Below are 13,010 nucleotides of genomic sequence, written 5' to 3' on the forward strand. Positions count from 1 at the left end.
TTTGATATCTACATCTACACTCAGGTGGAATTGACAGAATTTGTCGACAACAACATGAAAAGATGGATCAACCCTGTATTACATCAACGTTTCATGCAGGAGATAGAATGGCATAGGGATATTTTCTTAGCACAATTTGGGCCAATTAGAACCAATTAATACTTTGTATTTGTTGGAATGCCACAGCCTACCCAATACTTTGTTTAAAGGTACAGTGCCAAAATGGTAGGCCACAACCTGGAGGGACATTTATTGGAAAGTTAAATGGATCACACAGCAAGAATGGCAACCAACCAACCAACACCACCGGTCTGCACCTCCTGCACCAGCCTGCTGTAGCGGTCTCCACCAACACCACCTCCTGCACCTTCTGCACCAGCCTGCTGTAGCGGTCTCCACCAACACCACCTCCTGCACCTCCTGCACCTCCTGCACCTGCCTGCTGTAGCGGTCTCCACCAATACCACCAGTCTGCACCTCCTGCACCAGTCTGCTGTAGCGGTCTCCACCAACACCACCTCCTGCACCAGTCTGCTGTAGCGGTCTCCACCAACACCACCTCCTGCACCAGCCTGCTGTAGCGGTCTCCACCAACATATAACCAAACTGAATCAAAATGTGTCTTTTATGGTAGATCATATTGTTAACCAAGTTAACAATGACATTACTTAAAATTGTTAACTAAAGTTAACGATGACATTACTTTCTGCCTCTCCTCTATACCTCTCCTTTTAAATCCATCTCTAACAATGATGTTTTTTTTTCCCATTTTGTTAAGCACTTTGAGTTACATGCCTTGTATGAAACAGTGTTATACAAATACAATTATTATTATTATTATTATTATTATTAAGTTCTATGAAGTTGTAAAACTTGAATAAATGTTTGACAGACAGTTGAACTTACAATTCAAAAATATTGTTAATATCAGTGAAATTATGAAATTATGGTAGTGCAAAAATGAGTACACTACTGCACCCACCACATCCCTACATTTTGAGTTTAGTACAATTTGTCGAATCTATCATTGTATTGCTGGATTGTGAATTTCAATTAACTACATATATTCTCTTGTCTCCAAAACACTTTACAGTTGATGTGTTTGCAATAATTAGAATGTTGTGGAGAAATTATGTCTGGCATGAGGGCACTGTGCCTGCGTTTTCCCCTTTGATAAAAAACCCTAGTAACCTTACCTTTTGGTCATATGAGTGGTTTGTGTCTTCCAGCTTGAATCACAAGTCTACAGCTTATTGGGAAATACGCCAGGATTGCTCCAGCAGGTTTTCAGTTTGCTGGTGGGTGGGAGACCAACAGAAAGCTTTAAAACAGAAAGGCAAGCATTAATCATAAACTGTTCAACGACTGAAATATTAACACTGCAATGTTGAAACGTTGACGAATAGGCTACCAGGTTATGATTTTACTGATTGTAGTTAATACACAAGTACACAAAAAATAATTCTTGCAGTTCTTTGGTAATGTCACACACTAATATCTGACCGAAAATAATATGAACCACACTCTAATCAGGTGCTGTTCATACATACCCGGGTATTTAAATATATTAAGACCTTCCCCTTCGGTTGTGCCTTTCGTTCACAAACGAAGGTTTTCCTTCTATAAATGAAGTTCCAAAAAAAAAACTCTTTAAAATCTCCGGTTAGCGTTTGTATATAAACGCAGACTTCCACTTACGGCGCACAGGCTTAACGTATTTATGACAGCTCTCAACTGCATATTTATGCGTATTTGCCTGTGATGTGAACAAAAATATTTTGCTAAGCGTAGAGAAGAAAATGTTCGTTTATCAAAATACCCAGGTATGTATAAACAGCACTTTACCCTGATCATCACGAGCTCACAGCTTCAGCACACCATCTGCTTTAAAATAGCTATAGAATCTAGATTCGAACAGAAAAATGACAAAATGAACATCAGCATTTCAATGCCTCGCAGTTCATTGTGAATCTAGCTATCGTAAAGATACACGAGTAATGTAAGCTTAATGTCAGCATAACAAATGAGCAGGTAACATCACCATTGTATACTACCCAAAAACAACAAACATCCTCGGAGACTGTACTTGTGATAGCCTGTGTCGACACACGACACAGTAGACACTCAATGGCACAAAAATCCCAAATTCTACTTAAGTAATACCTGAAGCCATGAACATCAGCATTTGAATGCCTCGTAGTCCATTACTGGATCTAATTAGTTAGCACAAAAGATCTCCGTGCATCAACTAGTATAACTTTGTTGACATTAGCCTTCAGCTAGCTTAGAAACATTAGCTATAAATGACCGTAAGCAAATAGCTCTGAAATCAAACATAACGACTGTATGGATATTGACAGAAGACAACAGGACGGTATCTTATAAAATATGCGACATATGTGACATGTCATCGTTTAAAATATAGATTGAAAGGTAGCATTGATGTTTTGCGAACACGTCAAAATCCAAAGTTGAACCAAGCGCCGTGCTGAAAACGCTACCACACAATTAACGGGTTTTCACATTACCATTGTGATTTTATATTACCCAAACTGGAAAAATTACATCCTCAGAGACTGTACTTGTGATAGCTTACGCTGACACAGACAGACAACTTTGATTAATCTCCCTATTATATCAACTTACCTGGGAAGTGGTCGACACGCCAACGACACTCAATGGCGTCCCCGTTGCTGCACAGGACCCTTTGAGCAAAATGAAGTGACGGCGAAACCCCGGATGTAGAGCAGCCATGCTCGTCCGCGGCCGTCAACGGCTTCAGGACAACTCTTTCTCTACGGCTCTGGGCAGCGCGATTTGCTCTTGAACACGCCCTCACCTCCACATCAGGTGCGCGTTTCCCTTCCGCAAGAAGAACTTAAATTAATAATGTCAAAGTGAGATGTTTAGCAAAAAGGTAAATCTACCCATCCTTGTTTAGGCTACATAAAACATGAGGAAGTTATTCAGATGTGATTCGCCATTCCTCACCCTAAAATTGATTAGAACGCAGGAAATTACATCTAAAAAAACAGTTTTTTTTTCACAGCACCCCCTGGTCAAAACCAGTTCCTGCGTCCCTGGCTTCGCTACTGTGCTGAACATGTAAAACGTACTTTGTGAAAGGCGCTGCTTGTCGAGCAGGGAAATATTGAAGCTGCGGTGGGGAAACTCTCCACTTTGTAGTTTACAGTAGTAACAACTCGGACATTGGTATTGAAATGGAAGTTTTTGTTATTATCATTATTATTACTTAACACGTAAAAACAATAGTGAAGGCAATTTGTCTTGGTGACAGTGGAGTTAAAAGGCATCCCATGCAGCCGCGGAGGTAGATTCTAGCGGCTTCTCATAGGTATCCACTGATATCGATAGCACATAATAGTGCAGACAACCGCCCTTGATGTAGGCTACTCTGACTGTTCTCATGATGGTTGTTCATCTACCAATTTTACATATATATTTTTTTTACCTGTAGGGGGAGGGCCATGGGAAAACAAAATTGAAGTGGGGGGAGGGCCATGGGGAAAAAATTGAGGTGGAGGGGGGGGGGGGCAAGGCGGGGGGAAAAAAGGGGGGGGGGGGGGGGGGGGGGCATGATTTTTTTTTTTGACCGGACTTCCAGCGCACCAGCCCTCCCCCCCCGGTAAATAACGTACAGTCCCTTAACAGAGTTCGTGGGAATGTGCTTGAGGTTATTAAGCACTTCTAGAGAAAAAAATACATTTGAAAAAGGCAAGGTCATTAGTTTTGTTAATTGTTAAACAACACATAGCACATTTGCATAGGCCTATCCAAAGAAAACCACAAAAGCGCACACTGGCATGTTATGATATGTACACATGTGGTGTTCTGTTGGCCTGTTGTCACTAACACAATTTTATTTTACTGCCATAATCGCGGAGCCAAAAGGCAGGATACAGCGGCTCAGTGAATGTGGTCTCCACTTTGTGCAGCAGAGTCACTGTGTCAGCATTGACACTGTAGAAGCTCAGAGTTCCTGCCCTGTGATCCACATACACTCCTATTCTAGAGGAGATCTGAGCATGAGGGACATTTATTCCTTTATTATTATGGTAGAAACAGAACCCATATGAATGGCAGAGCAGTGCCCAGGAATTTGTATTACACCCAACCTTTGCATCAGTATCACTTCCTTTCCTCTTCAGCCCCTTGTATGAAACAGCTACAAACACATCTCCAGACCACTCAACCTCCCAGTAGCACCTGGTAGACGTAGCCTCTGAACACATCACCTGCCATACATTACTAAATCTGTCTGGATGGTCAGGATAAGAGTGCCACTTATTAACCAATTCTACAACCCTGTTTCCCTCAGACAGTATCAGCTGATTATGAGCCGTGTTGGGGTCCAAAGTCAGCTGACAGGAATCTGTAGTGGGGGTTTAAGAATCATTATTATTCATTGTGATCATGTTTAACATACAGCAGATTATTACTAGTCCTGTAAAACAAACAAACTTAATAACATTTTAGGAATGGAACTGTTGACATCTCTCTCTCTCTCTCTCTCTCTCTGTCTCTCTCTCTCTCTCTCTCTCTCTGTGTGTGTGTGTGTGTGTGTGTGTGTGTGTGTGTGTGTGTGTGTGTGTGTGTGTGTGTGTGTGTGTGTGTGTGTGTGTGTCTTATACTGTATCTAGCCAAGCTTGTGGTCTGAGTCTTAATATCCTGCCTTATGCCCACTCGCACACACTCTCTTTAACACAAATAGCCACCATAAGCCACCATAACCAATGTTTATTTAGAGAAATGCACGATACAGTAGGTAGGCAGACCAGCTACATGTCACACTTTTCATGTATCTGAACTGTATCGTATGAATAATCTAGCAAAATTGTGTGCCTGCTTTACTTACATTTGAGGAAATCATCTCTGGTCACAGGCTCTGAAGGTCTGAAAATGCTGATTTGTTCACCTGTTGAAAGACAATATACCAGTGATGCAGGGCTTGACATTTACTTTTTTGCTTACCGGCCACTATGGCTAGTGGATTTCCCGAGTTACTAGCCATTCAGCTATTCTACTAGCCACACATTTTATATTGTTTTTTTTTCTTTGTCGTAATACTTTACATCTAACCTCAGAAAATGAGAGGTGCTAAAGTAGGAAGATGAGAATAGAAACTGAGTAACTGTGCTTTTTCTTCGTAAATACTAACCATAATATTGATACACAAGGGGCAAAGTGCACAATAAAGTCATACCACATGTCATACCATAGAATAAGTTACCTGCCAAATTGGCTAGTGAGACTGAAATTATTACTAGCCACAGTCAAGTTTTACCAGCATTAGCTGGTGCCAGTGCCAAGCCCTGCAGTGATGAACATTTTTGCTTTGCCAATGATGTTAAGTGATCAATTATTTCCACGACTATGAGACGTACCAGTTTTCACAATGTCCTGTATTTCCTGGTGGAGCACATCCTGCAGTTTGTCTTGGAGCAGAGTGAGGCCGTCACTCACTCTCTCAAAAAGCTCATCTGTATGCACTGAGCACGTAGATGACTTGTCAGATGTAGTGGAGGCACACAGAGACTGGAAACTCTATGAGATGCAAAAGATACATTATCAATGAGTAGAGTGTTCAGAAATAGGCCTACATCTAGACCTAGCGAGGTGATCAACTTGATACACTGAGCTGCCAGATAAAGCACACAGCTTTGCTTGACTCTATGCCATCGAATTAATGCTCAATTAGCAAGATCACATCCATACAGTAAGTGACTTGCAAACAGGTAAAGGCCTACTGTTGTTTTTTACCAGAAGATATATGCAACAGTACAAACTTAGTGTAGGCTACTTCAGATCCACACTATTCTTTCAAATGAATCTGAGATGCAAAAACGATAGAAGTTTAATACACAACTACTTAAGTTTACTACAATAGGCCTATATTACTTTACAGTATCCACAGGTACATCCACTGAGATCCCAGAAAAAAACAAAACAAAAAAAAAAACATGACAGCTTTGCTTGACTGTGTGGCCTGCCAGAACATGCTCGATTGAAAGACAACAGCCTGTATATGATCCAAAAGCTCTGTTTTATTTACATACTAACGATCTACAAAGTAATTTAGGTGAAAATATATCCTCTCAAATGCATATGGTTACCTTGTCAGCTATTTTTTTAATAGTTGCACATGGATATTTTGTCATTGTGGTCTTTGGAAAACTGGTTAAGCCATATTAAACTTAATCAGTTTCAAATGTTTTTGAAAAAGGTCTAGTTTTAAACTGCTGTATTTCCAGAAGTAGCAGCATGAAGTAGAAAGCCCATTCACAAAACTACTCTTTTTCACAAATATTTATAACACCATAATGCTTACATGGTCCTTCCCATGGAAACCCAATATCCTTGGCTGCAAACATAACCTGTAATTTTAAATTAGCCACTAAAATGAAACCGTGTAGGCCTACATTCAAAGGTACACTGTGTAATATTTTTAGTAGTTTATTTCCAGAAGCCATGATGTCCATTCACAAATGTTACTTAATTCACGAATACTTATCACCATCACCAAACTCTAAGTATTCATTTTGACTGAGAAAAATGCGCTTTTCATACATGAAAAGATGGATCTCCTCCATGTCCACCATTTTGAATATTCAGAATTAGACATTTTTTTAAATGCAAAACGTGCTGTGCTTTGGTCATACTAGTAAATATTAGTTTATTATTAAGTAAATATTCATGAAGAGGTCACATTTGGGAATATTCAGCACAGTTTCAATGAGCAGCAGAGTTGCAATACCTGATCTGGCTACAATCCTACACAGTGCTCCTTTAAATAGTTTATTCAGATAAATATATAGTGCCATGGTACCTTGAGAAACTGGATGTTATTTTCTCTTTGTGAGAACTGCTCCAGCTCAGCAACTCTGCTCTTCAGCTCAGCGATCTCCTGCTCCAGTGTCTCCATGAGTTCCTCAGCTCGACTCACATCAGCCCTCTCCTGATCTCTGATCAGCTTGGTTGCCTCGGAGCGTCTTTTCTCAATGGAGCGGATCATCTCAGTGAAGACCCTCTCACTGTTCTCCACTGCTGCATCAGCAGAACTCTGTTGGAAACACAAGACAACACAGCACATTAAGACATTTCTGTTAGGGTGTGCTCTCCATGATGTTTCCTGGTGGGTGTTGTTGCAAGATGTTTTTCATATATTTTAATACGGCAGGCAGAGCAGTGGTGTAGTCTACGTAGAACGCAGGTATACGCAGTATACCCACTTCTAAATTTTAGGGATTTCAGTACAGCCACTTAAAATTGATTTATCCATTATTTAGAATAGCACAAATATATACAGTATACCCACCTCAAAAATGCTCAAATATACAGTATACCCACCTCAAAAATGCTCAAATATACAGTATACCCACCACAGAAAATGTTCAAATATACAGTATACCCACCACAGAAAATGCTCAAATATACAGTATACCCACCCCAGAAAATGCTCAAATATACAGTATACCCACCCCAGAAAATGCTCAAATATACAGTATACCCACCACAGAAAAGTAGACTACACCACTGAGGCAGAGCAATAACAAGAGAGAGCAGTCTGGTGTATCACATGAAGAGTCCTTACCTGAAGAGTTTTCACAGCCTGTCTGAGCTCTTGGAATTGCTTTTCTTTTTCTTTGATGATCACTTGAGATTTCCTCTGTTTCTCTCCCAGCTCTCTCTGACAATATAATTCCAAATATTGAAATATCCACATTAATAACATACATTTAAAAATGTTATGCAATGGTTTTGTTTGGATACTGGTTCTTTATAACTGAATGGTCTACCTATCACAGGGCCATACTGCTAACCAGCAGGCGCACAATGTCTTTGGTCCCCATCATCTCTACTGTCCCATTTTTGGAAATAAGCTTATTTTTACACCTCCCCTTGAGTTAAATAATAGGGTTTTGCCATTCTCCAATACTTTCAACCGTTCTCTGGTTTTGGTAGACTGGCAGTGCAAATTTTACCTCCAAGCTAGCAGTTTACATTGAGTCCTATGAGACCAGTTAGCCGCCAGCTGGTCTCATAGGACTCAATGTTAACTGCTAGCATGTAGGTAAAATTTGCACTGCCACTCAGAGAACGGTTGAAAGTACAGGAGATTTTTTTCTGTTTTTTTCCCCTTGTTTTATTTACTTATTTTTTCTTTATCCATGTAATTTTATCTTATTCACTGTGGAAGGCCTTTTGTATCTTATGTGTTTTATTCTTACTGCTGACTTTGTCTTGTTTTTAATCCAATTCTTAGTATTGCTTAATTTTAGTATTTTAGTCTGACACTGTACAGCACTTTGGTCAGTTCTTGCTGTTTAAAGGTGCTTTATAAATTAAACTTACTTACTAATTTAACTCAAGGAGAGGTATAAAATGAGCTTATCACTTTAGTATAACTTTAAAGCTGTTTTATTGGGTTGTAAATCAAATGGCAACAATGCATATATTTACCATATGTCTGTTTGAGTGTCCAAACAGCAACTTAATAGAGCATGTCTCACCTGTTTCTCTGTCCTCTCTGTTGCGACTGAAACAGTTTTATGTCCACTGTGTTCATCCATGACACACAGCATGCATATGCACGTCTGATCAGTGCGACAGAAGACCTCCAGCAGTTTGTCATGCCGAGAGCAGATCAGATCCTCCAGTTTACCAGCAGCGTCAATCACTTTGTGTTTCTTGCCTGGGTTTAAGTCTTTGTGAGCTCCGAAGTGAGTTTCACAGTAAGAGGACAGACAAACCAGACAGGACTTGACAGCCTTTCGCTTTCTCCCAGAGCAGACGTCACACTCCACATCTCCAGGGTCAGCATAGCAGTGGGCAGCAGGAGCAGACTGGAGTCCCTGAAGTTTCAGTTTGTCCACCACGTCAGCCAGCATCGTGTTTCTGCCCAGAACTGGCCTTGGAGTAAAAGTCTGTCTGCACTGTGGACAGCTGTAGACTCCCTTTGGATCCTCTTGATCCCAGCAGCCTGAGATACAATCCATACAGAAACTGTGTCCACAGGGAATAGTAACTGGATCTTTTAAGAGATCCAAACAGATTGGACAGCTGAACTCATCTTGCGCTAATAACACACTGGCCTTTGCCATTTTTTGTTACTGTAAATGGTTTCACACCAGCTTGTGATCTCTCCCTCGCAGAACAGCAAAGCAGGAAGAGGAGCTGAGTTTCGTTTCTGTGTAAAAGGGCCGTGCCCTAAGCAGGGGAGTGGCCTCTGGAGGCAGTCACATGAATGTACAGGGATGACAAAACCTTTGGACTGTTGTAATCTGTCCCTGCCACTTCCACATGTCAATTTACAGCATTGATTGCAATTTTATTTAGTAATATCAGGTTGGCAATTAGCCCTAAGAGTGTGTAGTGTAATTTTGTAACTGTATCATATGCCTTCTTTCCTTTGACGGGCGTTGAAGTGTGTGTGTGTGTGTGTGTGTGTGTGTGTGTGTGTGTGTGTGTGTGTGTGTGTGTGTGTGTGTGTGTGTGTGTGTGTGTGTGTGTGTGTGTGTGTGCGTTCGTTCGTGTGTGTGTCTTTAAAAAGAGTGAGAGAGATGCATTATATCAAAAGTATTTGCTAACCTGCCTTGACTCACATATGAATTGCCATCGCATTCCTAACACATCTGATTCAATATATTGGTCGACCTTGAGCAGCTCTTGCTTCAACTCATTTGTCCACAAGGCTGAGGAGAGAGGGTGTTTATAGGACATTTGGGATGAGGCTGACCACAAGGCTGAGGAGAGAGAGTGTTTATAGGACATTTGGGATGAGGCTGTCCACAAGGTTGAGGAGAGAGAGTGTTTATAGGACATTTGGGATGAGGCTGTCCACAAGGTTGAGGAGAGAGAGTGTTTATAGGACATTTGGTATGAGGTCCACAAGGCTGAGGAGAGAGAGTGTTTATAGGACATTTGGGATGAGGCCGTCCACAAGGCTGAGGAGAGAGAGTGTTTATAGGACATTTGGGATGAGGCTGTCCACAAGGTTGAGGAGAGAGAGTGTTTATAGGACCTGATGAGGCTGTCCACAAGGCTGAGGAGAGAGAGTGTTTATAGGACATTTTGACCATTCTTCCAAAAGCGCCTTGCTGAGGCCACACCCTGATGTTGGTCAGCTGTTGTTGATGTAGATCAGGGATGGCCAACTGTCGGCCCGGGGGCCACATGCGGCCCGCCTCCTCACTCAGTCTGGCCCTTAGATAATACATAATTAACGAAATAAAGAAAACATGACTAGATTTTCCAGAACACTGCCGTCCGTGGTCCCTTGTAATTATACTGTTAGCCGACAGAGATCACTCCTATTCCCTCCAAACAATATTGGCAGTCAGTGAGCCACCAACTGCACCTCGAACTCTGCAAGTGACAGTCCGATCCCTGGTCATGTGGCCCTCCGATGGTGGCGATGAAAAAAATGTGGCCCTCCTTCTCATGAAAGTTGCCCCCCCCTGGTGTAGAGGTACAGAGGTGATGTAATTGAACTGTGAAATCATGAAAGTTGCCCCCCCCTGGTAGAGAGGTACAGAGGTGATGTAATTGAACTGTGAAATCATGAAAGTTGCCCCCCCCTGGTATACAGGTACAGAGGTGATGTAATTGAACTGTGACATCATGAAAGTTGCCCCCCCCCTCCCTGGTATAGAGGTACAGAGGTGATGTAATTGAACTGTGAAATCATGAAAGTTGCCCCCCCCCTGGTGTAGATGTTGGTCAGTCATATCAGAAGAGGAAGGGCCGGGCTGCAAACACTTCCCACAACGTTGTGGAAATGTCTGTCGTTCTTTTATTAACCCATAACTAAACAGGATTATTAATTGGGATAATAAATTGGCATAACCCAATAAGCATTAATGAGACTTAATCTGGGCTATCGCCACTTGCACAATGGATAATCGCTATCTGACTTACAGTATGTATATTTATTTACTAATTAATACCCAAGTGCTTATATTACTATTACTTAGTTATTATCATTATTAGTTAATTGGGCTCAAATAGCTATAAGCTCAATATTCAATAGTCATCAATATAAATGTGTTACAACACAGATAATGAAAATAATATGTTAATTTCAGATAAATAATTGTAAAAATGTCTTCAAAATGTTTCAATGTCATTATGGAGAGGATACAAAAACATTTTGGACAATTCCATGTTTCCAGCGTTGTGGGAACAGTTTGGAACACGCTCCTTTCTCTTCCAAGTTGACTGTGCACCAGTCCACAAAGCAAGGTCCATATGGACATGGATGACAGAGTATGGTATGGATCTGAACCTGAACCCAAAAGAACACCTTTGGGATAGATTACAGTGGAGACTTCTCAACCAACATCCTCAGTGACCTCAGCAATGTGCTTTTAAAAGATTGTTTTTTGTATAAACATCTGCCTGACGAAGGTCTAAGGACCGAAAGCTTGCAAGTCAAGTAAAGTTTCTTTGCACAAAAATAGACCTGAAGTGTGCAGATTGTCTTCTTTTTATACAGATTTTTTTTACTGAATCCTGCACCTTCTAAACAGATGAGCAGTGGTCTATCACAACTTAAGAAAGACTGTTTCTTAAAAAATCCTATTAACACTCCTCAGCCTTGTGGACAACCTTCCCAGATGAGTTGAAGCTGAGAGAGCTGCAAGAGGTGGACTGATGTCATATTGACCCCTATGGGTTAGGAATGGGATGGCAGTTAAGTTCACATGTGAGTTCAAGGCAGGTTAGCGAATACTTTTGGTAATATAGGCTAGTGCAGGGTTTCCCAAACTGTGGTGCGTGCACCCCTGGGGGTGTGTGGCGGCTTGCTACAATTAAGGGGGTGCACGAGCTGAATTTGGCAATGGCGGATATGTGTGTTTTTACACATCATTAATGAACAATTAGTCATTTTAATTGTGGGGTGAATTTTATGCTGGAAGAAACATCAGGTCTATGGGAAATGAGGTTTCCCCAAATGACTCTGCATAATTTGAAATGATTTGTGCAGTGAAACCATACTTAAAGTGGCCATCAGCACACCAAACATTCGCTTAAGGGGTGCGCAAACCACATTGAAATGCGCAAGGAAAACAGTTTGGGAGCCGCTGGGCTAGTGTATTTGGACTTGCCTCAACTTGACCTATTTTGTCTGACTTGGGACTAGACCGGGACTTGAATACTTACAACTTGCTCACAACTTACAACTTGGTCCAAGTGACTTCTCCTCTGCCAACAGTTATATTTCAGTTGAACAGCAGAGGGCAGGAGAGAGCCTGAAACAAAGCTATCAACCATAGATGTACAGTAGAACACCAGAGGTGTCACGCCCCGAACTGTCACAGCAGTCTCTGCAGCTATGAGTACAAGGTAGATCTGTGCAATATAAATGAATGGAGAGGGGGCTCACCTCTGCCAAGAAAACTGGCTGAATAAAGTGAACATTTCCATTGACACACTGAGTCGTATCCCTACTTCCCCTCCATTCGATAATGTCTGCTATTTCATTTTACTATCTGCCAACTCCTGCTTTTAAATGTATGCTGTACAAATATAATTATTTGACATTACAGTTTGGCTACAATTTATTTCACTTTCCAATCTTCTCTTTTTTCAATGAATAATGAAAGTGACACAACTTTAAAAGTAAACATATCCTTTATTGCCACACACATACTGTAGCATAGTTAGTCATCATGACAACTGCTAATCGCCTATATATTTTCAAACCTACAAGTACAAATAGAAGAAAAAGAATTCATTTTAAGAATAACATCAATATCCATAGGCCTATGTATTATTACACTAACAGCCAGGATGATCTGAACATGAACAGTGATGTATGACTTACTGTACGTATCACTGACAGCAACTCATTCTAGCGCAGGGAACATGCACTGTAGTTGCACTGGTTAACAACCTTGCTTAATGACACTGGAGGGCCTCAGCAAGAGATGGAATATCACAATTCAATATATCATAGATGCAGTAGGCCTATATACTACAGCAAAATG

General features: G+C 41.1%; 1 protein-coding gene and 1 long non-coding RNA gene across 3 annotated transcripts; both read right to left on the minus strand.

Annotated features, from left to right (window-relative positions):
- Positions 1 to 303: 303 nt before the first annotated feature.
- Positions 304 to 2,801, minus strand: LOC134454934 (uncharacterized). Of its 2 annotated transcripts, none has more exons than XR_010035931.1 (3): positions 2,647 to 2,801; positions 1,197 to 1,321; positions 304 to 585 (listed from the first exon to the last, which is right to left on the minus strand). It is a non-coding gene; the product is annotated as an uncharacterized LOC134454934 (long non-coding RNA). The 2 variants fall into 2 exon arrangements; XR_010035932.1 differs by having other exon boundaries at positions 304 to 606.
- Positions 2,802 to 3,721: 920 nt separating this feature from the next.
- On the minus strand, positions 3,722 to 9,167 carry LOC134455373 (tripartite motif-containing protein 16-like). Its single transcript, XM_063206395.1, has 6 exons — positions 8,532 to 9,167; positions 7,613 to 7,708; positions 6,848 to 7,081; positions 5,406 to 5,565; positions 4,877 to 4,936; positions 3,722 to 4,393 (listed from the first exon to the last, which is right to left on the minus strand). The coding sequence occupies exons 1-6, from the start codon at positions 9,120 to 9,122 to the stop codon at positions 3,870 to 3,872; spliced, it is 1,665 nt and encodes a 554-aa protein (XP_063062465.1). The 5' UTR covers positions 9,123 to 9,167; the 3' UTR covers positions 3,722 to 3,869.
- Positions 9,168 to 13,010: the final 3,843 nt, after the last annotated feature.

Source organism: Engraulis encrasicolus, chromosome 9 (genome assembly GCF_034702125.1).
Source record: "Engraulis encrasicolus isolate BLACKSEA-1 chromosome 9, IST_EnEncr_1.0, whole genome shotgun sequence".
Lineage (NCBI taxonomy): Eukaryota > Metazoa > Chordata > Actinopteri > Clupeiformes > Engraulidae > Engraulis > Engraulis encrasicolus.